At 39.2% G+C, this 26,736-nt stretch overlaps 2 protein-coding genes across 2 annotated transcripts in view; one reads left to right on the top strand and one right to left on the bottom strand.

Moving 5' to 3' along the window:
• The window catches only part of DOCK1 (dedicator of cytokinesis 1), a 316,175-nt gene that overhangs the window by 94,350 nt on the left and 195,089 nt on the right, over positions 1-26,736 (top strand). The window contains exons 26-27 of the mRNA XM_086616514.1: positions 5,358-5,485; positions 7,961-8,056. Coding sequence (XP_086472640.1) covers positions 5,358-5,485; positions 7,961-8,056 — 224 coding nt within the window. The remainder of the gene's footprint in view (positions 1-5,357; positions 5,486-7,960; positions 8,057-26,736) is intronic.
• Positions 16,801-26,736, bottom strand: part of INSYN2A (inhibitory synaptic factor 2A) — a 31,613-nt gene continuing 21,677 nt past the window's right edge. The window contains exon 3 of the mRNA XM_086616515.1: positions 16,801-16,984. Coding sequence (XP_086472641.1) covers positions 16,801-16,984 — 184 coding nt within the window. The remainder of the gene's footprint in view (positions 16,985-26,736) is intronic.

Raw genomic sequence — 26,736 nt, 5'->3', positions numbered from 1 at the left:
ATCATGAGGTACATTTTTGATTTCAGACATAGCTTTTGTCTTTCCAGTTGGCAATATTTATTCCTTTTTGCCTAATTCAAAGTAAACTCTCTATTGGTATTTATTCCTTAGCGTGAAAGTTCTATTGCTAGTTTGAGGGCCAAGTATTTTTTAGAAAGATTTCACAGTGTTGGTGCTGAACACAGCTCTCTGGGGTGTGAGGTTATGTTTTTTTGGTCGTTTTTGGTTCATAGGCTTGTTTATTTTTAAAAGTCTGGGAAGGATCTGGATTTTGTTAAGTACCCAGCACACCTTGATGCTTTGTTTTATCCTCCCATGTTCTAAAACCTTCAGCAGCTACAAACCAAGCAGCAGATGTTTGCCAGTTGTTGAGGAAGGCAGAGAAGCCTGTAAGGTGGTAACTGAGGGTTGTCAAGTCTACCCAAGGGAACTTAAGTCTTTTGTGTAGGTTGTGTAATTCCAAATGAAGTAGTACGACAAATCAATTAGTTTTTCCTTTCTGAGAAATTCCACTTGAATCCCTTCCCTGTCGATTGGAGCGTACTCCAGACAATCTAACTCAAAGGTGACATGGCTGCAATTTTCACCTTCTGCATGCTTACAGATATTAAATTGCTCTTTGACTGTTCTCTACTAGTGGGGCTTAACTGGGACATGAAACATTTTCAAACCTCTAATTAGGGCCCTTTGTAAGTTATTAAAGATTGATTCACCTCGCAGGCTTCACAAAGGCACATCTGCATGTCATTGCTGGAGCACATTTGGGGAAAGGAGTGTGCTACGCTTCTGGTTTGTAGTTGTTTTTTTTTTTTCATAATCTGCTCTTTTCTTTTCAAGTTAGTCAAAACCTGAGGTAATGGTGTAAACTGAGGTTTCCAAGTGGGGAGGCACAAGGCTGCAGTCACAGAGCATCTCTGGAGCAAACAGACTGGGCTGAACTAGCCCATCCCTTGGGTTGAAATTGATATGGAAAACGAGTTGGTAATTTTGACTTGCATCCATCTGGTCATTCCTGTCGTGGAAGAGCAGTCTGAGTACTTGAGCAAGGAAGGGAATGTTTTTTGGGATAGGAGTGAATGGTCAAGGGCTGGGAGCGGTTCAGAGGCAGAAGTTTAAAGTGAATGTAAATGGTGATTATATGAAATACGTGGCGAGTCAGTGCCAGGAAAACCACCTTTATGGAACGACTGGATCTTCACTCAGATTAAGTAACTTGTTTTTTTTCTGTTTGGTTTGTGGGTGTGTGGGTTTGAGGTGCTGTGGGTTTGGTTTTTTTAGCAAAATTTATGAACTTGAAATATATGACAGCAAACTGTTACTTCAAATGCACATCTCTCATTGCCTACCATATTAGGGGTAGTTTGGACACTTCATTTTTGTATAAATAGCTTTAGATTTAATGAGTGTCGTGGTAAATAAGCTCTTTCAGTGAGGTCAGTTCTGTTTAGCCATTTTTTTTTTTGCAGACATCACCATCTCCTTTCACTTTTAATATCTGTCTAGAATTAGGATAATACAGTTTTAAAGAAATAATGGGAACTTATGATGGAGGTGTTTCTCAGTTATTAGACTTGGATCTTTTGTAATCAAATTCTCTGCTACCTGATGGAAATGAGTACGAGGGGATGTGATGAAGTCATGGGTAGGTGTATTTCCCCATGTAAATACACGGCAGGGTCTAATGTCTGTTTCTTGAGGCATACATTTCAACAAATTCTCCATGATTTCTCACCTTTTTGAGTTATAAAGCTGGAGGTTAAGTGACCAAGAAGCAATTAAATAGAAGAACTCTGCATTGAAGAAACTAACTTGCCAAAGTGCTTTCTTTGAGTGAGAGCCCGCTTGTGCGTTCCTGGTGAACATGTGCTTACGTGAGTCACTTGAGACTGAAGAATATTTTTCTTGAACTTCTAGAAGTTGGGTGTGCTTATATGCTGTTATTTCTCATCATCCATGTGTGAGGTTACAAGGCAGAATGAGGATGCTGCTGTTTCAGTTCCTCTCTAGCATCTTGTTGAGGTGGAATGCTCTCTATTCTGCATTATAGCATGTTTTTTCTTGGTGATTTTTTACATCAGTGACTTGTGTTTTCCCCATTGTGCAATTTCTGAGAGCAGCATCCCAACCTTTGTGCGTCTGTCTTGCTGTAGGGACGAGTTTGTGGGGGAGCTCCTCCTGTAACTCTTTCCTGCTCTGTAGGAGGCAGAAGGCAGTGGTCACCCGTGACCTGGGAGTCCTGACGCAACTGCGGAGAATAGTTCAAGTCATTGGAGTTGGACCCTACGGCACTGGCTGAAGGATTCTGGCAGACTTTGAGCAGAGAATTTTTCCCTATCAAGTCCATCTTTGTCTCATCCATCCTGTTTCCTTCTCTTTTTTAGTGGCAAAAGCAAGTCCTCTTGACCCCCTTCCTTATCACTGGGACCATCAAATAATCTTCACCTTGGCTCTGCATTTGTAATGCCTATATCAGTTCTTCCACTGCAAGCCAAAACACCACCATAAGCACATATTGATTCCTTCATCCTTGGCACTTCTTTGCCTCCCAGCTGCCGTTTTTTCTGGTACCTGCAGTATGTCTTTCAGCACTGATGATGCTGCCTTGTCCATCCCGTGCTTGGAGATGGATGAGGAGACTGTCAGCTGAGCCTCAATTTCCACTGTGGAGGGATTTTGAAGTTGGCAGCTGTGTGGGGCCCATGCAGTGCAGTTGGGTACTCTGTTATGATAGTACCTTCTACAGCACTGACACCTCAGCAGCTGGGATGTGGCATCTCCTAAATAGTGATGGGGATCGCTGGGAATGGTCAAGGATGTGGAAGTGCACGTTCTGTCTCAGCACCCTTCTTCAGCAAAAGGAACAGCCAGTAAAGGTACTTGGTTTTGGTGAATCGAAGCCAAATTGATGGTGATGCAGGTCTTCATCATCCTTTGAGCTACTGGTATTTTGCTGTAGGTTCTCAACACAGATTTGCTCATTCTGTGACTCCTGCCTACCCTGATGGCTTCTGGATACCAGTTATGTCCACTGCATAGGACACAGACCAAACGTGTGTCAATGATGGGAGTGTTTGGTTGCAGAAGGAGCTTCTGCTGTTGAGTAGCACTCCGCTGCTACTAAGAGGAAGCTTCCTAGGGTTGAAAGCATTACCTTGAGGTAGTGATCTCTTGGCTTCTCAAAAAAGTGTTAGGTATAACCCTAAGTAAGTGCTTTCACATTGTCATATGGGGTCATCCCCTCTTAATTGAGATTAATCTCCGGTTTTCATGTTTTAGTCTTGTGCCCTCTGTTGTGGTCTGTATGTTACTCATGCTCTTGATGTCGGGCTGGTGGTGCTTACTGGTCCAGAACTATTTAAAATCCTCTTACATAAAGACTTAATTGATTGCCCTTGAGCGTTTGAGTGTTGCAGGGACTTCAGCTTTTGTGTGAAAATAACATCTAAGCAATAATATAACCATTAAGAACTGCTATGAAGCTTCCTCCTGTGAGTCATCCATATGCCATCAAGTCCAAGCAATTTGGGTAATATCACTTAAAAAAAAAAAAAGATCTCTTTTGTGTGGCTGTTGAGTTTCATCCATATTTTCCCAGGTACTGTATAGTTGGAGATTTCACGAGCTGACAGCCAATGTAGGATTTGACAAAATGAATTCTTCAGTCATGTTGCTAGAGATTATCTGCCAAGTAGATTTTCTAGTACAAGGGCAATTTTTTGGAGCGACCCACGTTGTGATAGTGGTTTTTCATGATCCTTGGTTCACCTCTATATACCTGCATAGCTGTGCTGCTTTCCATTTGTCTTATGCATATGACTTCTCTGAGAAAAAGCTGCCTGTCAGCTTGGTAATCCAGCCCTTTGGCATAGAGACATAGAACCCCTCCTTTGGGAAAAGCAGAGCTCACACCTTCTTCCATGGGCATAAGCTTAGTCAGGGGAGATTCAGGTTGGATGTTAGGAAGTATTTCTTCTCTGAAAGGGTTGTCAGCCACTGGAATAGGCTGCCCAGGGAGGTGGTTGAGTCCCCATCCCTGGATGTGTTTAAGAATAGGGTGGATGATCTACTTGAGGATATGGTTTAATGGGGATTAGGGATGGTTGGACTCGATCTCTAAGGTCTTTTCCAACTTGGAAATCTATGAATCTATGAATCCATACATACATGAGAGAGTTGGGCAGGTTGGGCAAGAAGGGGACTTGGCAACTGGTGTCTAGTAGCGTAAAATAGCTGGAAAAGTCTCATGTTTTCCTGTTGTTCCTGTTCTACAATATGATTTAAAGGATTATTATTATTTGTGTTTTAGTACTATGCTGATGGTATATACACCGTGTCATTTAATCATCATTATTTCTTCCTGAGTAAGTCAGGCTCTGATGAACAAGAATGACCAGTTCCCTTTTGTTGAGCATGGATTTATTTGGGGGCTGGGAATGGGGGAGGCTAAAGGGTTTTAATGTCCCTCTTTCCTGCTTTTGAGGATAAAGTGTGAATGCTTCTAGTCTCATGCTGTGGTTGACTGCAGCTGATGCCACCGTGCAGAGGGCAGGTGTCTGGCTGTGCCATCTCTCCAAAGGAGAAGGAGCTTTGTCCAGGGTTAGGAGTGAGCCCTAGGTCCTGCACTCCCTCTGTGCAAGGCAATTTGCAGGTTATGCATTCATTAGTCATTAGATCAGTGCCTCGGTGGTACCTGCTGGTAGGTTTAGGAGTATCAATCTTCATCTTATTTCCCTTACATTCTTGACTTGAGCCAAGAAGTTGAGCTCAATTATTTAACTCCATGTCCGTTTTCCTCATCTTCCCTGTCTCTCCCTGCAAGTCCTGTACTTGCCTTGTACAGGACTTGAGAACCTACATCTGCATACCAGCATAAAGTATTTCAGGAGCATTTTGTGAGGTATAAAAGACCATATCATGCTGCTGAATGCTAATCTGAATAGCGTCGTGCAGCTCAGTGAATCATATTTGCACGCTTAGGCTGTGCTGTGTTGGTAACCAGCTAAAGGCAGTTCAGTAGACCTTGCCAGCACTCAACCAGTGATGGCACTGGATAGGTCCAGTTAGTCGATGTGTTTAAGCAGAGGCAGGTAACATCAGTGGGACCACTCCAGTACTTTGCCTGGGGAGGGTGGGTCGTGCTTGTCCAAGTGTTCTTAACCTAGTGACTTGCTTTTCACTTGCTTAGGACTTTTTTAGGTTTTCATGTTTTGGGTTGGAAAACAGATGATGGAAATCTGGAAGATACCTTCTTTTTCCGAAGTTTTTTGTCTTATGTAAGCACTGGAACAGATGGGCAATTTAGGCAGCGCTATGAAGTTATTTAAAGCTGTGTGTGTAACCTTATGTTTTGTGTGCAGACTGCAGGGAAATCTTGCTGCCAACAATGACAGATCAGCTGAAGTATCACTTGGAAAGACAAGAAGATTTGGAGGCTTGTTGCCAGTTGCTGAGTAACATCCTGGAAGTGCTTTACAAGAAAGATGTGGTTAGTATCTTACGGTTCCGTGATGATTAGCGCTTAAATGGATCTTAGTAGAATGAAATAAGCAGGTAACTCCTGATGGCTTAGACTTTCTTTTCTTTTTACCCTAACCAGTGTCTTTTAAGTTGTCTTCTTAGGTAACCACTGATGAGGATGGGTTGTGGGACATCTCAGGATGTTTCTTAATGTTTCCAAGGCACATCCAATACAGCACTGTTATCCAATAATACTTTTGCAGACTTTGTTAGATAGTGAGTAAATAGCTATTCTTAGTTCATCCTTTCTCTTATATGATGTCAAGCCAGGTGGAAAATGTTTGGTTTGTGTTTTGTTTTTCTTTTTTTTTTTCCATGAGCATTTTGGGACATGCACATTTGAGTTGTATTGATGCTGGCCTGCTAGGCCAGCCTGAAGTGGGGAGGGGGGTGTGTGTGTATGTATATATGAACATACACTTTTGTCAACACAGCAAACTTATTTAGATTTTTGAAGTGCCATTCAAAATTAGCCAGTAGAATTCTCCACCTCGGTAAGAGAGAACCTGAACTGGAAAGTGGCAGCTTCTGCATGAATATTGCAACCAGTGTAGGTGTCTGACCCATTCAGGATGTAAACGTACGAGTCGGTTGTGCATGAGAACCTGTGCAGTGCCCTGGGCTGGTATGCAGATGTGTAGCTTGCATAATAGTCCCTTTTTTTTTGTCTCTTCTTGACTTTGATTTGCACACAAATATGCAAATATTAGTGCTTTGCCAGAGAGATGTAATGATTTGATGCTCTCTCAAAGAAGTTTGGGCTGATGAGGCTGCTGCCTGAACCTGATGTAGAATCACAAACTAATTTAGTTGGAAAGGTCTTCAGGGGTCAACTGCTCACATAGTGTCTCGCATCTTATTTGCCTCTGTTTTTTGGGTTTGTTCTGATTTTGTTTCTTTATTTTAAAGTAGTTCTGCACGGCTGCTTCAGAGAGTGGGTTATTTTAAAAAAAACTTATTTTTGACTGCTTGGCTGCTTCCTCTCACTCTTGGTCAGCTGCATTTCTCCACGGTAGCAACTCACTTGCAGCTCCACCATCTCCTGGGCTGAGCCCAGCTGGAGCGGGGCTGCAGGAGCAGAGCCCAGGGCTGCCCCGTGCTGCTGTTACTCAGCAGCTGCAGAAGACAGATATCCTTCTGCCAGTGGAGCTGGGGGATGGAGAAGGGGATAGGGAGAGGAAGGAAACACTGTGAGTGAGGAGGGATGTAAAGTAAAATTGAAAACGGGCAGGAGAATCATCGAATCATAGAATGGTTAGAGTTGGAAGGGACCTCAAAGATCATCTAGTTCCAGCCCCCCTGCCATGGACAGGGACACCCTCCACTACACCAGGTTGCCCAAGAAGCACAAGTGCCAGGAATGCAGAGAGGAGGAAAGTCTTGGAAAAAACTTATAGGAGAGAAAGCAGGGAGAGGTGAAGGGTGGAGGGGAGCAGGGTACTGAGATAGATGCGTTCTTCCCTGAAGATGCCAGCTTTATCCCAAAGACAGGTCTGTCAGCAGCAGGAAGAAAAGTCCTTATTGGAGTGGTACTAGTGTATATTTGTACTGATGATGGATCATTCTTCAAACATGCAAATGGATTTTTCATATGTGCAAGTCTGCTTTTGGTAATTAAGTGTAATCCAGTGATAAGACGTGGGTTATCGTACAGATCTGGGGGCAAGAAAGAAAATGGTTCTTCAGAACGTTTGATTGGCCAAGTAACAACAAAAGATGCTGCTTTATTTGGATAATTATCTGGCAAAATGCTTGCAAATGTTGGCTATGGAATTGTTTCCCTTTCCATCTCACAGACCCCTTTCAAAGTCGTCGTCTTCAGAGTAATGAAAACTATGAAGACACCTGTTTAAAAGATGGGAGCAAAGCTCATCTGTTTCTTTCTCCTTGTCATGTGTTTTGGCTTCAGTTCCTGTAGCCATCATTCTGCATGAGGTTTCTGAACTTGTTTTTGCACTAAATGTTTCATTTTAAACTCTTTCAAAAATAGTGACTTCTAATACAGAAGTACTAGTTTGAAACAATTGACTGAAATTGCGATTCCAAAATTTTGCTTTTCTTTTCTGCTTCTGTTAATTAAGCTGTTGCAGAATAGCCCCACAGATTTGGTAATGCCGGTGGTTTTTGATGTTGGAAAAATGACTTAGGACAATAAAATTTCTAGGTAACTGAATGTCATAGGCTTTGCTGTATTTCTAGGCACTTGCTTTTCATATAAATAATTGTAAGAGTACGTGTTAATTTCTCAGTAACATGTATTAATAAAATAGATTTCATGGTGTTTGCTTTAAAAATATTAAAAATTTCTGCTTTTGGTCAACAGCAATGAGAGAGGTTTTATTTAACTTTCACAAGACAGGCAGATTTAGAGGCAAGCATAAATAGTTCAATTGTGTTGGTGTCTGTTGTATCTAGTTACCACTAATTTATTCTTTTTCCTTAGGGGCCAACACAACGGCATGTCCAGATAATCATGGAGAAGCTATTGAGGACAGTAAACAGAACAGTCATTTCCATGGGACGTGATTCGGAGCTCATTGTAAGTGTGTCTTGATGTAAACTTAAATACCTCTGTCACATCTTTTTGAACCTGACTGTAATAGGATTTAAATCCCAGGTGACCCAAAGCAATCAAAACCTTCTGTAACTGTCTTTGTGTTCAGTAAGCTGTAAAACATTGGCGTGTAATTTTTCTGTGGCTTACACAGGGGGAGAAGAAATATTTACAAAATATGGGTGGCTAAGTGACTAGCCATATTCTAGATGTCTGCGTTAACCAAAATGATGTATTATTTGTAATTAGGCAGCTGAAAAGTGTGGAAATGAGAGACTTGCATGTTTGTTACTACATTAGCACTCATTTGACTTTACAAGCACTTGCCTTTTTTGCCTACAACTGAAATAACCAAGATAAGAGCAGTATTCAAATGATGGAAGAACAGAATAAAGCCCCAAATTACTGCTTTTTGAAAATCTGCAGGAAGGACTGGCACAGTAGCTGCAAGGTACCATGTTCTTTGGTGGCATTGTGGTTTTAAAGCCTGACATTTGAATTTTTCCAACTGTATCATTAATATTGGTCTAAGTAATGAAAAAAATAGTGAGGCCTATTGACATCTAATAATGGAGATAGATCTTAGTGCGTTTTTGGGAGTCTCACTGTGTGTTTGCCTTTGCCTTTTGTTCTTCCTTAGGTGTCTACATCTGGCAATACATAGGAAACTGGTCAAAGCGGACCAGAGTTTTCATCTATCTGAGCAGCTGTCCTGTTCTACATTAATTTGGTTAAGTTTGGTCTGATACACTGATCTCTTTCTTAAAAAGGTTTTTGTTTGCTAGTCATGTGTATCTGAGTCCGTTAACACTTTCCTTTTTTGGTCTCCCCTTTCTTTTCTGATTTTATTTCTCTATGTGATTGCCCACAGTGTTATTTGGCCTTTTATGAGAAGGATCTCTGGCCTTAGCACATCTTATCCACTGTTGTCCCATTAGGATGGTGCTTGCATTGGGCAAACATACTACAATTTTAGTTTTGTTTTTAGTGTGGCATCCGTCAGCTTTTTTTTGGTCTTCTGCTTTTATGACTTTGATTTGCAATAGCAGTTTTTGTCATCAGAATGTGATAATGGATCACCAGATCCATTGCTGGAGCAAGGAAGGGTTATAAGTAGAGATCATTCTTACAAAGTATTATGATACTGGGATGCAGCAGCAGTAAAAAGAAGACAAAAGGTTTATATGTTGTTGCTTTGTGTGTTACCACAGCAATTGTTGTTAATGTGCAGAACAGATACCTTAATATCTTTCTGTACAAAGGTACAAAACTTTATTTCTTCCCTCAGCTGTGCAGAAGGTGTAGTCTTGTAAGACACACATACAAGAAACTACTTCAGTTATGGTTAGGATGTGAATTAATTATTGTTTGGATGAACAGGATTTAGACGATATTTTAAAATGTTAATTATTCCTTTTGCATTTACCAAATTATATTGGGAAACTTCTCCTGTATATACCTTAACTCAGTACAGTTGTATTAAAAATACCATCGTGATCATGAATACAGCCTGAAATCACTCTATAATTATGTAATGAGTGGTAATAGGGCTGAGTATTTTCAAGGAGTACTTACTCCTATCTTAAAATTGAGTCTGTTGTGGAAAAGATAACCAGTAACCCCAGTAACCATTCCTTTTTGTGGTGTCAGCAAATTAGGAAAAGTAGAATGCAAGTGATAATTAATTAACAAGTGTAACCTGACTCTTCTGGGATCAGAATAAGGTTGAAATTATGTGTCAACTTTTCTTTTGTTGATACTAGTAGAGTTTTACCTGGAACTTCTATTAGAGAATTAACCATAAAGGATGAGTAGAAGGAAGGAGTTTTAAAAATAAAGGATCTTATAGAAGTGTAGTTTAAGTAACAAGAAGTACTTCAAATGAGGTAAACTACAGAACATAGCAATTTATTTCTTACAGAGAGATAGCTGCATTGGTGTACTAAAGCTGGCGTGTTTTCACCTTGAAGAAAGACTTAGCTGTGTCATCTTCATCCAAAACCTGATGTTGCATAATATACTTTAAATATATAAAAAAAAAAACAAACAAACCTTGGATCAAAAATACTGAGGAGTTGGCATTTACTCCTGTAGACGTGAACTGTATGTCCACTAAGATTTATCAGCAGTTAGCTTCATTCCAGAGGCGTTCCTCTGCGGATCCTGCTTTGAGTAGCTCAAACAAATGGACGGCGCAGTCCTCCTCGTCGGAGACAAGGCTTCTCTTCTGTTAGGTAGCAATACAGAAACATTGATTCATAATCCCCTGGCAGTGGCAGTCAAGTTCATTTAACTTCACATTCTTTATAAATCTCTGTTCTCATCACTGTGGAACTACCGTGGCGTTTGGGATGCATGAACTTGGGGATCTGTAGGGGTAAACATCAGAGACAATTGTTTTATAGAAATTGTTTCAATTTATATTTTAATAATATTCTTTTTATACTTTTTGGAGTTGGTGGCTTGCATGACTTAGACTTGTGTTTGTGTGATAAGTCAGAGTTGGTGTTTCTGAGGAACTGGAGTTCTCTGTGATCAGCAGAGGATTGTAAAGATGTTAAGTGGTCAAGTGAAAATGCAGTTATCTTGGAACAGAGGTGGCGGAAGGGGAATGCTGAAACGTGATGGGATTTTTACATCAGTGAACAAAAATCTTCAGTAAAAGATGAGGTTGCTGATGTGCGAATGTAGTGGGAGCATAAGACACTGGATTCACTGTTTCACGAGGATGTGCAATCAGAGGCTGTTAAAGATACCATAAATAATTCAAATGACTTTCTCTACCCTACAACCTATGGATAGGGTTCTGTGTGGCTAATAGTGAACGACTGTTACCGGATCAGTTTCTTTTGGAAGAATGTTGACAAAAGATAAACGAGTTGTAGTGTCGACCTGACCAAAACTTTGACCTTCAAGGTAAGGCAGAGGACCAGCCTACAGTGATGGTGGTACCACCACAGTCATCTGTTTAAATGTGGTTGCTTCCAATTTACAAACATTCCACCTTAATTTGGGAAGTAAGAAAGGATTTTGGTAACTCCTACCTAATGCCTGTCATGTCTCAGTCTAAATATGGGAGGTACTGGGCACGACCTTTTGATGGTTTCTTGGCCTTCAGTATTCTTCAGGGCTGTATCTTGCATCTGTGGCAAAGTTTCTGTCTAATAAACCTTAAATTGCCAGCTAACTGTGTTTAAAATAAAATAACAAATCATAAGCTATCTTTATCATATACCTTCCAAAGAGAATTCTCTTGAAATAAGATAGGCCAGTTGTAAGATGAAAAACTAGACAAATAAAACAGACTATAAGTGATAGATTAAAATCTGATCAGACCATAATTTTTGTAGAAGTTGGTAGCAAGATGAATTTAAGTTAACATTTGTGGTATTGCACACTTTCTTCTAGCCTCCAGAACTTGTAAAAAAAAAAAAAAAAAAAAAAAAAAAAAAACAAACCAGAAAATCCCAAATCCTCAGTTTCGCCGGAGTCTGTATTAACTAAGATTAAACACAGTCTGGCCACTTACACAGGTTGTTTCGGTGAAAGCACTGAATTTATATACTTGGAAATTAGCATTAGTTTCCAGCCTGCCGTATCAAATGAGTTTTTAACATGCAAGGAAAAAAATCTTGTCACCATTTTAATACTCATTATTTTTGGCTGCTTTTTCCTCTGGAAGTCTCGCAGTGATTTTTTTCACTCGATCCATTTGCTGAGTCAAAGATTCTCTGTGTGTTTCTGTAGTGAAGGTAAGAACCAGATGCAGCCCCAAGCTGGTCTGATGGAAGGTCAGGGTTTGTGGCTGCTCACAGAATTTGGCTATTTTGGGCTACTTGTGCACATGCCTAGAGCTAGTCCTGCGTACGGCACGGTAAGAAGCCACCTATAACAAGATCACAGAATCTTTTCTACTGAAGAACATATTGCCTGAAAAAGTAAATTGGGCCTTGAGTCTTTTTGGAGGATAATTTTAAACCATCTCTTTCCTTGCCTAATAACTTTTGAAGGAACGTTGCATTCCATGCAAGTCCGCCTGTTGTCCTCCTTCAGTAAATCAGAATTGACTGGCCACGATGGTAGGTCCAAAACAAATCATGGCCACTCCCTACCTCCTTGTGGTCAGCGGCTTGGGATGTTTTTTCATTTACAAAGCCAAGAAAACCAAGCAAGTTGCTGAACTCTTTAATTTCAGAAAGGACATCCAGATGGGGTTTTTGGATCCCTAAGCGTACAGTTTTTGGAAGATACTTCAGTTGGCAGATTTGTGCAACTGTATGATCATTGTCTATGAATAGACAATCTTGATTTCTTTATCAAATCAAATTCCATTTTCATACAGAAAAAATCTAGATCATAGATGTAAGAGCAAAGGGTGTAGGAAGGAGCACTACTCCCAAGAGACTCTGTTCTTAAAAAGAGTGACTCTGGAAAACACGTAGTGGTCTATGGTGAACAGAATCAGTGTGAACACTTGTGGCCAGGGAAGAAAAATGCTATTTTAGATACTCTTGGGATGTGTGACTAGGAAGCAGTGGACAGGAGAGGACTTTATGACTTTATTGATGAGTGGAGTGTTTCCCATGTTGCTTTTTCCTCCCTCTTCTACACATCGAAACAAGGATGTGGTGAAACCAAAACAGAAATGCTGCAGAAGTCATCAGAAAGTAGAGTGATTTGTGGTGCGAGACGTGAAAACCATCTGAGGTTAATGGAAAGAAGGTTTAGAGGTGCCCCTAAGTGATAGTGAAGGAGAATCTTTGTGGGGTGAAGGTGACACCTGTCAAAGGAAAGAGGAGGAGCTGGTGACAGCACTGGAGAGCGAGAAGTGTAATGTAGAGCAGAGAATGAGACACTGGTGTGGGAAGTGAACGCTGGAATGATCCATCAGAGGCAGTGGTGGATTCTCCATCTCTTGGCATCTTCCAGGCAGGATGCCTCTCTGGAAAGCAGTAAAATACAAGTCTAAGTCTTAAGTAAAATATGATTTATTGAGGGTCACAGGAGGGGAGTTCTGGGGCTCAAGTTTTTAAGGAGTTGCAGCTAGATGTAAATTGTCTTTCTGTGCCTTGGAATCTGTCAAGTTTGGCATTAATGGGTTCCAAAACGTGGGGAGAAAAACATCTTCTGCACCAGACTTCTACGATGTAAAAAATGCAACTTTGTTTTATCAAAGTGCAAGTTTTCTTATATTTCAAAACCACTCGAAATTATGTATTGCAAACTACTGTCACAAAAACTGAAGTGGTATTTGAATGATGGTAATGATTTTGTTCCATCACTTATTCTTTTTTTTTTTATGTTATAAAATGAGTGATATCACCGATGCAGCGCACGGGTGTGGAATATGCCCTAGCAGTGTTTATCAGAACAAACTGCATTCACCTAAACAAATTGACAGCCAATTTCTAGCACTCCAGTCGTTTTAATAAGCCACAGTTGTATTTCATGGATGTTGAAATAATACTAGAAACTGTTTCATGCAGTCCATTTCATCCTACTAGAACAGAATTGTGTGGGTATAGCAGTTGTATTTTTAGTGGCAATCCAGTTAACAAATTCCAGTAGTAACATGTGATGTGTGCTGTTATACAGATGCTAAAGAAGTGGTGTGATCTAACAGCCTACTCGATTTGAAAGTGTTCATGAAAAATGAACCTACTGGATTTTGAAAAAGTGATTAACCTTTAAAACATAGAGTGCAATTAAAGGTGTAGATGGTGTTTTGTATCTTAAGCAAGAAAAAGCAAACACTGTGTACCCATGGTAGGATTTTTCAGTTTTAATCGTTCTTTTTTTTCAGGTTATCCTGATTTTTAAACTATTTTTACAGTGACTTTTTTTTTTCTTTAAGAAAACCAGTGAATATACTCACATGAATGATGTTTCCTAATAGTTCTAAAACAAAGAATGTAACTTGCTTCATGGAAATTATACGGACTCAGAAAATAGCAAGTAATATAAAATCACTGCAGTATTTATTGACTAAAAAGTATTTTTAAGCATGATATGGGAGAAGTGCATATCGCAAATTAGTGTATGAAAGTGCATGATTTTGTCAGTGAATTCAGCAAAGCTACGCCATGTGCCACACTGAAAGTGAAGATGCATTTTCTTTGTTATAACCTCATACCTGCATTTTTATAAGATCTTCTACATTAGGGTGGAAATAGCTTTGTCAGTCACATTTAACTAAAAGCTCTAAAGAATTAGGTTTTTCCTCGCAGTGTCTAACCTGAGCCTGAGTGATTCTAAACGTAATACAATATGATACATTTTACACACTTGCAAAAACATTTTATTACAAATTACATTGCATGGTACGATATAACACGATATGTAATTTTAAGCAAGACTATATGTATGTTAGCTTTTTCCAGTTTTTAAAAAAATGTAAAAAATTAAAAATTTGCAACTTCTTAAGAAAATAGCCTGGACATGTACAGAACACGCCGTGAGAACTTTCCCTTTTAGCTCTTATATGTTTCACCAGTGAGTTTTCCTGTATCATATTAGATGATGACAGAGTACTGGTCTCTGTATGAGTCAGTAATCACACATAAAAACAGTTCAGTTTTGTGTCAGAGTCCCTGCACGCGAGAACGTTTGGAATAGGTTGATGGGAAAAGCTACTGAGTCGGTGATGCTAACGAGTTGTATTTGATTGCTGTTGGGAGATGCTGGATTTAATTTCTTTGAAAAAAAAAAACCCAAACACTAGGCATGTTAGCATGGATGAGCTCATTGATTATAACACTATTTTAAAATAATACTGAATACTGTTGTGTTTTCTTGTTACGTCCATGTTTGATATTTCTTTCTGTTTAGGGAAAAAAAAAAATTTCTTGTTTGGAAATACTTGGGTTTCTAAAACATGTAGGGTGGACTGGCTTGTAAACAGTTTTATATTTTTGCTTAAAAACGGTATAAAATACATGATTATTATTATTTTTTTTCCACATGAAACAATTGCACTTCCTTCCTGGTACACAGGATCACCTTTTCTAATCCTTCAGCTTTCACAAAAGTATCTCAGGATATTGTTTGCTTATGTACAAGAACTCGTAGCCCTCTTGAAGGTTTACTTTTTTTCATTAAAGCATGCTGAAATTCATTTTGAGGTGGACATAGACAACATCTGCATTTCTGCTCCCATTTTAACTTCCTTTTCTTGCTCTTTGCTTTGTGGGGAGGAAGGTATTTCCCTCTAGTTTTCTTGCAGTAATGGATTTGATGCTGAGCTAAGAGGAAAAATAGTGTAAATGGGAACACTTCATATTAATTTGTATCTCACTGATGCTGCAAGGTATGCAATTTCAAAACCAATTCTTAGTAAACCAGTTTGTTGTATGACACAAATTATCTTAAATCCTGAAAAAAAAAAAACAACAAAACCCAAACAAGAAGATTCCCACTCTGGCCACTTCTAGCATGAGAAATTTTTCCGCAAACGGTCGTTCTAGATGCATGTTTAATGACAGTAGCAAATTCTTAAAGGAAAAAGTTGCAGTTCATAGTTCAGAGCAAAATTTTAAGACTCATTTATTTAAAAAAAAAAAAGGGAAAAATTGATTCACATCTCTTCCCTAAGTGTGTTGGTTAGCAAGTACAATTAATAGATAGAGATATGAATTATAATATGTTGGGAAACCCATCTGAGAAGCTTAATAAATAAATAGCATTTAAAATTACTGTCCCTTCCAAACAGGTTTCAAAGCGTGATGCACACTATAAATTTTCCGGTGCCTTCTGCAATAGTGTAGAGTTTTTCCAAAGACTGCGTTACAAAAAGGTACTAAATTATGGCAAACGCCAACAATCTGTAGAGCTTTTGATTGCTCTGTTGGTGGGGTTGTGTTTTTGTTTTTGTTTTTTTTTCTGTGCCAGAATGTGTCATTTAGGCCTTTTGGGTACCAAAAGACTAAAAGTGAGATGTAGGACAGATGATTGTCCCGTAACCTTGACCAGCTTGGTGTGGTTAAAGGCTCGTCCTGACTTTGGGAGGTTTCTAAGTGCTCAGCCGTTGGAGACGAGCCACGAACTAGTTCGTCTGGAGATGAGGACATAGCTAAAATAGAAATGATGGTGTGTTGTCAAAATGTGACAGCTTGGCTGGAGTCTACATTGCATGAAGGCAAATATACACGTAGTCACGTCTTAGAGATTAGTCATGGTCTTGGACCACATGAAAAATTGTGCTTTGTCCAGGATATATGTGCTGAAAACCGCACTCCCCGATCAACATGGATTTGTAAAACTGAAGACCATTGCAAACATAAGGCTTGCTTTTTTTTTTTGTTTCCCCTCGTTGTTTAAAGACAATAAACCAAACCCCCAAAAGGCTTTAAAACAATAGTGATATTTAGCTGTGTACAGGATGACAGCCTACAATTTAACAGGTTAGAATGTGACGCTTTCAGATCTAAGGGGGAGGAAATAGTTTTACTTTCCATCTTTGTACAAATTTCAATTCAGGTTTTACATCCCACATTGGTGAACTGCAAATAAAAGTTGGCAAGGTATTATCGAACGCCTTGCTTCTCAACATCAGTTTGTAGGTACAAAGGCCTTTTTGGTACATACGGTGAGAACGGAACGCTGCCAGAATGGTCAGAACTACATTGGCCAGTAACACTGATCAGTCTACCAAAATCCCGTTACAGATGATTGATAGAACTCCAAATATTTTTTCAAAGAAGGCCTTGAACTCCACAGGTCATGGACTTGGGTTAAAGGAACCAGAGTTTCCATCTTCCATGCTTTTTTGATTCAGTTTTGGATTTTTGCTTGGGAGTGGAGGAGTAGCTCTCCTGAGAATAAGGCAAAGGTGCAACCTGAGTTTCCTCAATAGGATGAAGTTTTCTCAAAACTGGCTGTAGTTTATCTTCTTGCTGCTTAAAATCCAATTCCACGCTAAAAAATGGAAGAAAAAAGCAATTAGTTACTAATTATGATGATGGAAAGATTTCCATTAAGCCAACATCTGCCACCAATGTACAAGTGCTTAATTTATGAAATTCAAATACAAAATAAATATTTAAAACAGATCTCCACATTTCTTGCACCAAAAGTGAATAGGATAGGGGAAGAGGAAGGTCAAAAACAGCTTAAAGCAAAAGAGAAACAGGAATGGGATTGTGCAAACTTCTGCCTCCTGTTTAGGAAGGGCCTTGAAGGATTATGGTGGAAGTGCTGTGAAGTGATTGAAAACTAGAAATACTACTTTTCCCCCCTCATCTCTGTGGAGAAACGCTCTTTCAGAGCGCTCCCAGACTCTGTTCTCCCTCCTGCCTGCATGGTCTGGGTGGTTAAGGTGGCAGCCAGGCATGTGCATCCATGTGCTTTTGAGAAAAGCTGGTGGGTTGGCCATAAGCAACAAGACCGTCAACGGCAATTCGCTGTTTCTTGGAAGTTTTACCATGAGTTAGATTAATTTCACCAAACAGCTGTCATATGTATATACTCATATACATGTGGGAAAAAATAAATAAATTGGAAAGCAGTTCTCTTTTACAGTGCAACCCTTTAGCATACGCTGACAGCATCTAAACTTGGCCCTGTAGTGAGGATAACGACATAGAATCTACTTGCCCCCTGCACTAAATGACTGCTAAGACAAAACCATCTACTGATGCAGATGCATTTATTTAGCTGGCCAGATCTGTAGGTAAAATAGGTAAAGTGGAAAGAACCTGTTTAAGTAGTAGCTAGTGTGTGCTTGCTTGTTCCATTGCTACTAAAATTTAATAGAAATAAGGGAAATACTCATTTAAACTATAAGCTTGCATCCGAAAAAATACACTGAAGCTGTAAAATACGCCGCCTGAATTCTAAACAAATCCTGCTGGAGATTACGAAACACAATAAAGATGAAAATATAACTCTTATTTCGACAGTGTGCTACAGATGGTTTCAAGTTTGCCTTATAACAGAAAGGAACCACATTATAAACTTCAGCAAAAGGTTAATTGTGTCTGACACCCAAAACCCAGTCTGGCCACTTGCAAATACCCCGTAACTCATAGTTTCTGTTGTGTTTGGTGCAGCGGCTCGTGGCCAAGTTCTGCACTGAGTCTCCTCATCCTGTCTTGTGCGTGATGCTGCAATGTGGTGCATCCTCATCAGAGCATGAATGTAGAAGACAGGGTGAAATGAAGGGAATCTAGACTCTGGGGTTAATTTATTTCTTTCCTACCTTGTGCTTGATGTTTTAAAACTAACGGTTAGTGATTTTGGTGAAGGCTGTGTGCAGATGCATCTGTTGGGGCACTCGAGAGGTTGCCCTTTCATCTCTGCTGCTGAGGTTTCTTGGGCTTTGCACCGACTACTTTTTGCTACTTCAGTGTTGTGTAAATATGAGGTTATTGTTCCTGGGCATCCGTTCAGTCTTAAATATGTTTTCTGCGTTATTTCTGCCATTACTTGTTTGGCATAAACCACGAGAGAAGTTAGGTCTGCTTTTTCAGGTCTCATGCTCCCAGTGTTGCTCATCGAAAAAGATTTTTACACTTCTGTTACTGCTGCCCCTGTCTGGGTTAAGGAGAGTGGCCCCTCACCTCGAATGTGTAGCAAACATTACGAAACACCTGAAGTCATTTCAGAGGAAAATTCTCCAAGGTGGAATTACAGAAGTCACGGGAAATTTCGGTGGACTTCAGTGGCACATTCCTTGCTAACGGAGCACATAATACCACCTGCTGATTTAGGTGGATTTTATTTTCCTCTTAGGGTGGAGGAGAGGGAATCAAAGGTGGGAAGGGAAGTTTGGGATATTTTTGTGCCTTGGTTTTTTGAAGAGCGGAAGAGTCTGCCTACAAGGACTTCCAGTGAAGCCCTAGGAAGGGATGCTGGAAAGGTGTAAAGTCTTTTTTTGAATCTGCTGTGCCTAGTTTGGTGTGTAGTTTAGCTGTTAAATACATTCTGAACAAAAGTGTCTGCATTTCAGTGATTTGGGGTGATTTAGATGAACTTTCTAATAGTGGAGGAGAGAAATACATTAGATAGGAGTTCAAATGTTCAAAATATTTTCCCTACCTCCATGTTGCTAAGCAGTAAAAAGACATTCTAAATCAAAGAAGGTAATTTTTGAAATTCCAGCTATATGCTTGAGCTATGCCTATGCATACTGAATTTGCAGGAGAATGCTGTGTTGGGTATCCTGTTACTGCAGAAGCACACTACAAGCCTACTGATTAATCTAATATCCGTCCTTGTTAATGAAACAACAATGCTGCCCTCAACTTGATAACATGTTCTTCTTTGCATTTAGCTAGCAAAGAGCAGTTGGTTAGATAAGTGCAGCATTAATTTGGGGGTAAGATTAGGATATCCGTTGATTGTGAATGCCCCACCACACAAATGCTCTCAGTAATACAGCGAGAGAATCTCGCCATGAAATAGATTCTTCTCTAAGAGCTCTCTAAATCTCATTTAAAGTAGCATGCAAATCTGTGCAGAATTTGGCATGTATTAGAGTTGGTTTGTTTCTCAGCATAAATTTTGGAGGAAAAAAATAAAAGGCATTTCAGCTCTGGCATTGGCAGAGTTTGTTTTTACTTCTTCCAAAACGTTGTTCTTGCAGGGGAGCTCTCTTAAGAGCTGCTTGAAATTGATGGAAAAGAGAAATTGTTTTTAAAAAAAACCCTTGTTGAACAGAATAACTTTTTTCGTAATCAATTTCAACTAAAGATAGACCTCAAGAGAAGAAAACATCTTAGTTCTAGTCTGTATGACAAAACCCATGTTATTATCATTTTCTACTGCATAAAACCATTTGCAGCACAGTTCAGGCTGTCTTTCAGTGATTTACATCAAAATGAAATATTTTTCTTCTGAAGAGTATAAAGAGGATGAATGAAAACATTCGTATTATTTCAGCATTTATAACTGTGAATTTTGCAGAATAATTGATTGTTGTCTATCAAGATCAATTTATCTACCTTGGTAAGGGTTTTTTTTTTTTAACATAACCACTCCTTTCAGGCAAACCATTTGTTTGCTGGCAGACTTAGGTTTTCATGTATACCTGTTTGTGCTGCAGTAATAAGACAAAAACCTCCTTATTAATTAATTTCCCACATCTCTTTGTAAATTAGTTATAGCTGACTTTATTTTTGTTCTTTAGCTCGTTATCGAACATATGAAATACTATTAAATTCAGCAAGTGTTACATACTTGTATGACTTTGTATTTTTGTTAAGAGTTGCAGGTTATTTTCTGTAGACTGTCCCTTTAGCTTTCCAGTTCTTGCATTCATGAATTTGATTTTGTCACCTGTCAGCTCTGACAATTTTGTTTTGCTTAGTGCTATTTTTGTATCCTAAGTATCTATAGGTTTCCTCTCAAAATGACCTTTTCTTGAAATATACTCTTTGCCATGTGGCTCTTTTCAAACTTTGTGTGTTTTTCTCTCTTCTTTAAGCCTCCCCATGGTAACTTCATAAACTTAATTAGCGAGGACTACATGTTCTTATAGCATTATGCATGATGGAGATTGGAATTATTTGCTTCAAAAGCATTTCTCCTTAGACGTAGTAATATTTTTCAATAGATTTTACTATTGTGAATAAGCCCTACAAAACCCATGTAAGTATTATCTATTGCTAGTATCACAAACATTTGCCTGACACATTTGATGAGGACAAACAAAGGTTCACTTAACTACAATATTGCCAAATTTGGAGCAGTGGGTTGGAGTTTCTATCCAAAATCTCAATTTTTTTCCTGGGGAGGAACTCCAGTGCAAATAAATAGGCTGTTTTTTGAGCTGCTATAAGCAGTACAGCTTTGTCTGTGATAAACATTCTGGTTTCCTGTGTTTTTTCCCCAAAACAACTATAACAAGACTTACAACTAAAACTTTATGTTTTAAGGCAATTGCCTATCAGTGTTTCTGTAGACGCCATTTTCACTCCTGTGAAAATTTGACCAAATAAAACCAAACAACAGGCCTTTGAGAATTTCATTTTGATGTGCTCATTAAACACGGGTGAGAACTTTGTAATTATATCTCTGAAATTCCTTCACGGTGAGAGCAGTCTAGTCCAGGACTGATCCAAAATCTCTTTGCCATTGCAGCTCTCAGTCTGTGCTTGGCTGAGCCCCAGCAATGAGCACCCTGATCCTGCTTTTTCTGTCATCTTGTTTTCTGCTACAGACTGATACCAGTGCAAAGGGAACCCAACATGAGATTTTTTTTTTTCTTCCTTCCTTCCTTCCTTCCCCATTTTCCAGATCGTGGTGTTATTTGTTGCACAGCATGGATGTGTACTGAACTGACTGAGGATTCTAGCTGAAACGTGAATCATGATCTAATTTTGTCCCTAGGAAGAACCACTGACGTACTATAGAAGTTGGGGTTATAGCGAATGAGACAAAAGTGTTGCAAAAATGTAGAGGGTAACAGTAGGGCAGCTGAATCCTGCCTTGAAAGCTATTTTTATACATGACTGTTAATTTTGGAATTGAAGTCAGCAGGAACCTCTGTGGGGTTTCTCTGTTTTGCTTTGGGCTTTGTGTCCCCCAGCCTTCGCTTTTTGTATTTGTGAAATGGAGTTACTGTGTTTGAAAAACAATGAAGACTCACATACTGGAGTAACAGGTACCCCAGGACAAACTTGGAAGTAAACTATTTTCTGTGCAGAATTTGAATCTTATTCAGGGAAGAAAGAGAAACAAAATGTATTGAAGGGTTGTGTGCTTGGGGCCTGAAGCCCTAAAGGAGAGGAGTAAAGAATTGCCTGATGTCCTGATAGAGCTCCGATGGCGCAGTAGCATGGATCCACGCAGGGTTCGTCCGGCCTCCAGCCAGTCTTGGAGACCCAGAGAACCTCTCAGAGGTGCTCTGGGGCTTGCTCAAGGCACACATGCAAAGTGGCAGACTTGCTCAGGCTGCTTCTTTCTGGCAAATCCCATCTTCTAAATCCTAGTGCTGTGGATTAGGGATTGGCGTGGTGGATTTTGTGGGTTTGGCTTCATGTTTCTTCTAATGGTGTTGAGAATCCATCTTAATGACTGTTTATTTTTTGCAGGCTGGCAGTCAAGTGAACTTTTTCTAATTTTGTTGCTGTGTAAGGGATTGAAAACAGAGTTTGAGGAGTCATAACCATTTGGTTTTAAGCATATGGACTGTGGGAGGGTATCTAGCAACAAGCTGAGAAATACGGATGGGCTTTCTTCTTTGCTAACAGAGCCACTTGTTATTAACATGAATCATGAGAAGATATTGGATGCTAACGTTACTTGTAAGATCGCCAAATCAGAATAATTCAGGTTCAGGACCCACTTGCTGAGGTCTTTTTATCCAGTTGTCTCTTGAAACCTCCAAGGATGGAGCCTGCCCAGGCTTCAGAGCAACCTGTCCCTCTGCTTTCTGCTTCCAGGAGAAACCTTTCTCCTGCTGCTCAACCTGAGCCTTTCTCATTTCAGTCGACACCTCTTCTGTTTACCTTTTTATTACCTAGTTTGTAATGTTAAGGCCCAAATCCTGCAAGCATTTGTAGAGTGGCTTAACTCATTGCATTTAAGTAGGGCAGGTGAAGCAGGAATTAGAGAATATCATAGTGTCTCCTTCTGGGTCACGTTAATTGGATGACATGGCATTAGTGCATGCTGCATCTTGGAAGGACGGGATCCAGAGGAGCGCTAATCACTCGAAAATTAGCCTAATGCACTTTTAAGCAATCTCTGTTAAATTAAGCAATCTCTGTTAAATTTCCTATTTCAACTTGAAAGTCTCAAATGCCTAGGATCCAAAGTGTTGTCAGCTCGAGCAAGCCATTAAGATCCATTTTTTTCTACTAAGCATCTTACAGTCTAGAGATAAGATGAGAAAGAACGTAGGTTAATTAAGGTGGATAGGAAATAAAAAGATGAGGAAAGTGACTATTCTCATCATTTACTTACCTGATTTTGCTATACTGATGCTATCTTAGGAATCTGTCTGCTTGTTTTATTTTCACTTTGTATTGCTGTATTTATTAATTTTGATAATTATCACTATGTCTAACCTTTACAAGTGAACCACTTCCATGTGGGCTGTGTGCCAACAAGCTCACTTGTATCACTGTGATTTTCACCTGTTTCATTGGCCATTGTTGTATTGAGAGTTAAATTTCATAGATTCTATTAATATATTTCCTGTAGAATAGTTGGAGTGGACCTTAGAAGAACTTCAGTATCAAAGACAAATACTGAAAACCAGCATATATTAATTCCAAATTTCAAAGGAGTAAAAAGTAACCAAATGAATGGTTGATGCAGCTTAGAGTAATTTTTCCCCAAAGAACTACAATAGTGTAGTGTTGATTTGTTTGTTTTCCCTTTGCAGAAACTGGCTAATGATTTGATCTAGTAAAAAGTTTACTTCCGGAAGCTAAAGTAGCCTCGTAAATGCTGTTGAGTTCTTCTGACCTTTTTGACTAAAGGGAAGCCTAGCATGAATTCTTCAAGATGCTCCTTCATGATAAAGGTCTGAGAATAATGCACAAACTATTAAACAGAAAACTAATTTTCTCATATAGATTCTTGTTCAAGGATTAACATTCACACAGGATGGTAATTTAAACAGGAGTGGAAAGGGGAGTTCTACTAGGAGATAATCAAAGAATAAAACAAGCTGTGAAGATTTTAGTCCATGTGAGTTTTGTGTGTGTTAGAGTTGGTACAGTTTCTGCATTTCAATGCAATTTCTTCTTTACAGGAAGATTCTACTAGTCTTCACTATTTAAGTTGACTTTGTCATGGCAATATACCCTAATAAATCTTATTTTCTATCTTTAAAAATTTCGATGGTGAATCTACATTATTTTGTGAAAGACAGATGTAAAAGTTGGTTTCTGTGTCTTTTGTTTGCAAATTTGTCTTTTATATTGCACAAGATGGTTTTGAAGCTGTTTTGTGACCTCAGTTTATGACCTATTGATAGTAATGGAATAGATTAACTTGTGACACAGATTAGCATTTGATGAAATGCTTGTTTATTTTTACTACTTCATCACATTTTTTGACTACTGTTTTAAATACTGTCTGGAAATGACTATAAAGTCACGATGCTGAGTACTTTTTACGGAGTGTTTTAGACTGTGGCTGTGTAGTTGGGACTTTATACTCAGGCTTTAAAACCTGTAGCAATGGTGTTGCCCAGTAAAAGTTTTTCTGCTGTGATAGAGCCTAGAGCTCCATCAGACACAGCTAACTGATCCTGTCCTTATCAGAATCCCAGTGACCATAGGCTGGTGGAGCCTTCAGGATAGTGACTTGAGTCTTTCCTCCTCTAAAGTGTAGCAGCTAAACATATTTAATTGGGAGTGGAAGCAGTGAATCGATGGGGGCTGCAGTTAAAGTGACTCTTCTCCTGCAATGGAAGGAGGTGTCAGTGATGCCTGTGTCTGCAATTTCTGTCAAGTTCTTGAATGTATTTCTCATAGTAGAAACCAGTAGAATTTTGTGGGAAATGAGGAATCAAATTTAGATGTGTTTCTTTTCCTATTGATTTCTAGAGAGGTTTAAGTTTTTGGTACTTGGTCTTTTTAATGGTGTTAAATGTTTGATTAGTTTCCTATTTAGAAAAAAAAGAGAAAGTAACTTGGTTTTCCTTTTTTCTAATTATTAAGTAGTATGTATTCCTCTCACTAGAAAGACAAAGTGATATAAAAATAGATTTGGAATCTTAGCAAAAAATGTAAATTTCATATGCAAAATAATTGCATTCTCAAAAGCCTTTTATTAGAATGTTTACTAACAGTATCAGCGGTTTTGATACTAAAAAGCATCTGAAACCTCCCTTAATTAGAACAGTGCTTTTTTGTCACCTTTTACACTATCTCTAGCTTTTGTGCTACATCACATTAATATTCTAAAAGTCATCTTGAGGGGAAAGAATTTAATTACATTGATTGTTTCTGCATTCTAACTCCTCATCTGTGCTATACTGGGTGTTACAGGACGCACTTGGGTAGTCAGTAGGGCAACTTCATTCCTCTAAGATGCTGTTTCACTGCAGTTTAAAAATAAAGTTTGAAAGAACTCTGTTTTTTTAATGTTGCTGTGTTCAAAATTGAATCATATTAAAAAAAAAAAACCCCAAACCAACATCAGTTATGGCGGAGTTAAAGTTTTTCTCTTGAAATTAGTGATTTGTCCCATAAGGGCATTAGTTTTTCTTAAGTCTCCCCTATCTACTACTTGGGTTAAAGAGGTCAAGAGTGAGTAGAGTCCAAAATAGGAGCACGTTGTAAAAGCAGTCAGTGAAACATGCAGTAGAGTAGGTCAGACAGGATGATCCTCCTGGTGTGACACTGACATTTAATGACAGCTTGTAAGGTCCAGTGCCCTCAAAAATACTCAGGTTTTCAGTCCATCTTGAATGGTTTAATCTGAGTTTTATTTCCGTTCCTAAAAGGTGTTTTATCTTGAAGAGAAATCATGTAGCTGACTCTATGCAGCATTTGTCATGCAACCCCGTTGTGAAGGTGCAGCACTATCATTGCATCTAGATTTAAGAGCAGCTTTAGCATCCTTACTAATGAAATGTTGCACTTCTTTCAGAGGCTTCAGTGCTGTGGTATTTGAGTTGTGGAGGAGCAGAAGCCCCTACAAGGCAGTTCTAGTGGTAGTTTTATCAGTAAATTTCTCTTTTATCCCTTCTGGCTACTTATCTTGTCCTAGTAATTCAGTCTTCTCATAGTTCCCCTGTTTTGCACTGTCTCCTGGTTTTAGACTCTTTCCCTGCAGCATAAATTCTAATCTGTCAAAAAGCTTGAGCTGAGTTTTGCTGAAACTTGCCCTGGAAACATTGCTTTAGGTGAATGCCCAGCATCGACAGCTTCAGTCCAAATGGCTGTTCTGGTGAGAAACACTGAAGAGCTACACCTGCCTGCTACACCGTTAGTCTTGTTGGTAGGGACACACTTGACTTCTGCGTTTCTGGAGTCATTTCATTTGCAGTGTTAAGGAACCTTGCAGTTTCTGCCTCCTAACTTTAAATCTGCTGACTAGAAATCAATATTTAAAAAAAAAATTTCCAATTGGAATTTTTCAGCTGATGAAACAAAAATAGTTTCCCTGGCAGAAATGTGCTATGTTGTACCTTCCCAGGCTGCCCTGAGCAAGAAGCTGCACAGGGATGAGCTCAGAAGAAGGGAGGCTTTGCTTATTTATATGCTTCTAAACATTGCGCTAAAGGATGAGTAAGTAAATTAATTGGTTCCTTCCCCTGCATGGAACAGCATCATTCCCTTTTCTAGTTAGCTGGTAAGTAGAAAAGATGGAGTTGATGTTTTCCATCCTTTTTTCCTTCACTTCTAGGCAGCTAGAAGACAAGGTATAAATAGCTCCAGGTCTTCTGCCTAAATCAGAGACCGAGTAGAGAATTAAGGGGTGAAGGGGGAAATCCTGTGCTTTTCAGACCTAGCCAACACTCGTGCTTTCATTTTAATTTCTATCTGTGCTGTAATTAATAGTCATCTTTATGCATTTTCATCTGTACTACACTGTCAGATTTCCTGAAATACAACAGTACTAAGGTGCACTTGTTTCCATCTTACCTGCAACGCATGAAAATGTTGTTTTTAGACTCCAGTGGAGGAGGACAGTTAAGTTGTCAGTATGAAACACATCATCAGACTCACGATGGCTTCATGTCATGCCCACTGCCTATGTGTTAC

The sequence above is a fragment of the Tauraco erythrolophus genome, chromosome 9 (genome assembly GCF_009769465.1).
Source record: "Tauraco erythrolophus isolate bTauEry1 chromosome 9, bTauEry1.pri, whole genome shotgun sequence".
NCBI classification, from domain to species: domain Eukaryota; kingdom Metazoa; phylum Chordata; class Aves; order Musophagiformes; family Musophagidae; genus Tauraco; species Tauraco erythrolophus.
This window is presented reverse-complemented; position numbering and strand designations above follow the sequence as displayed.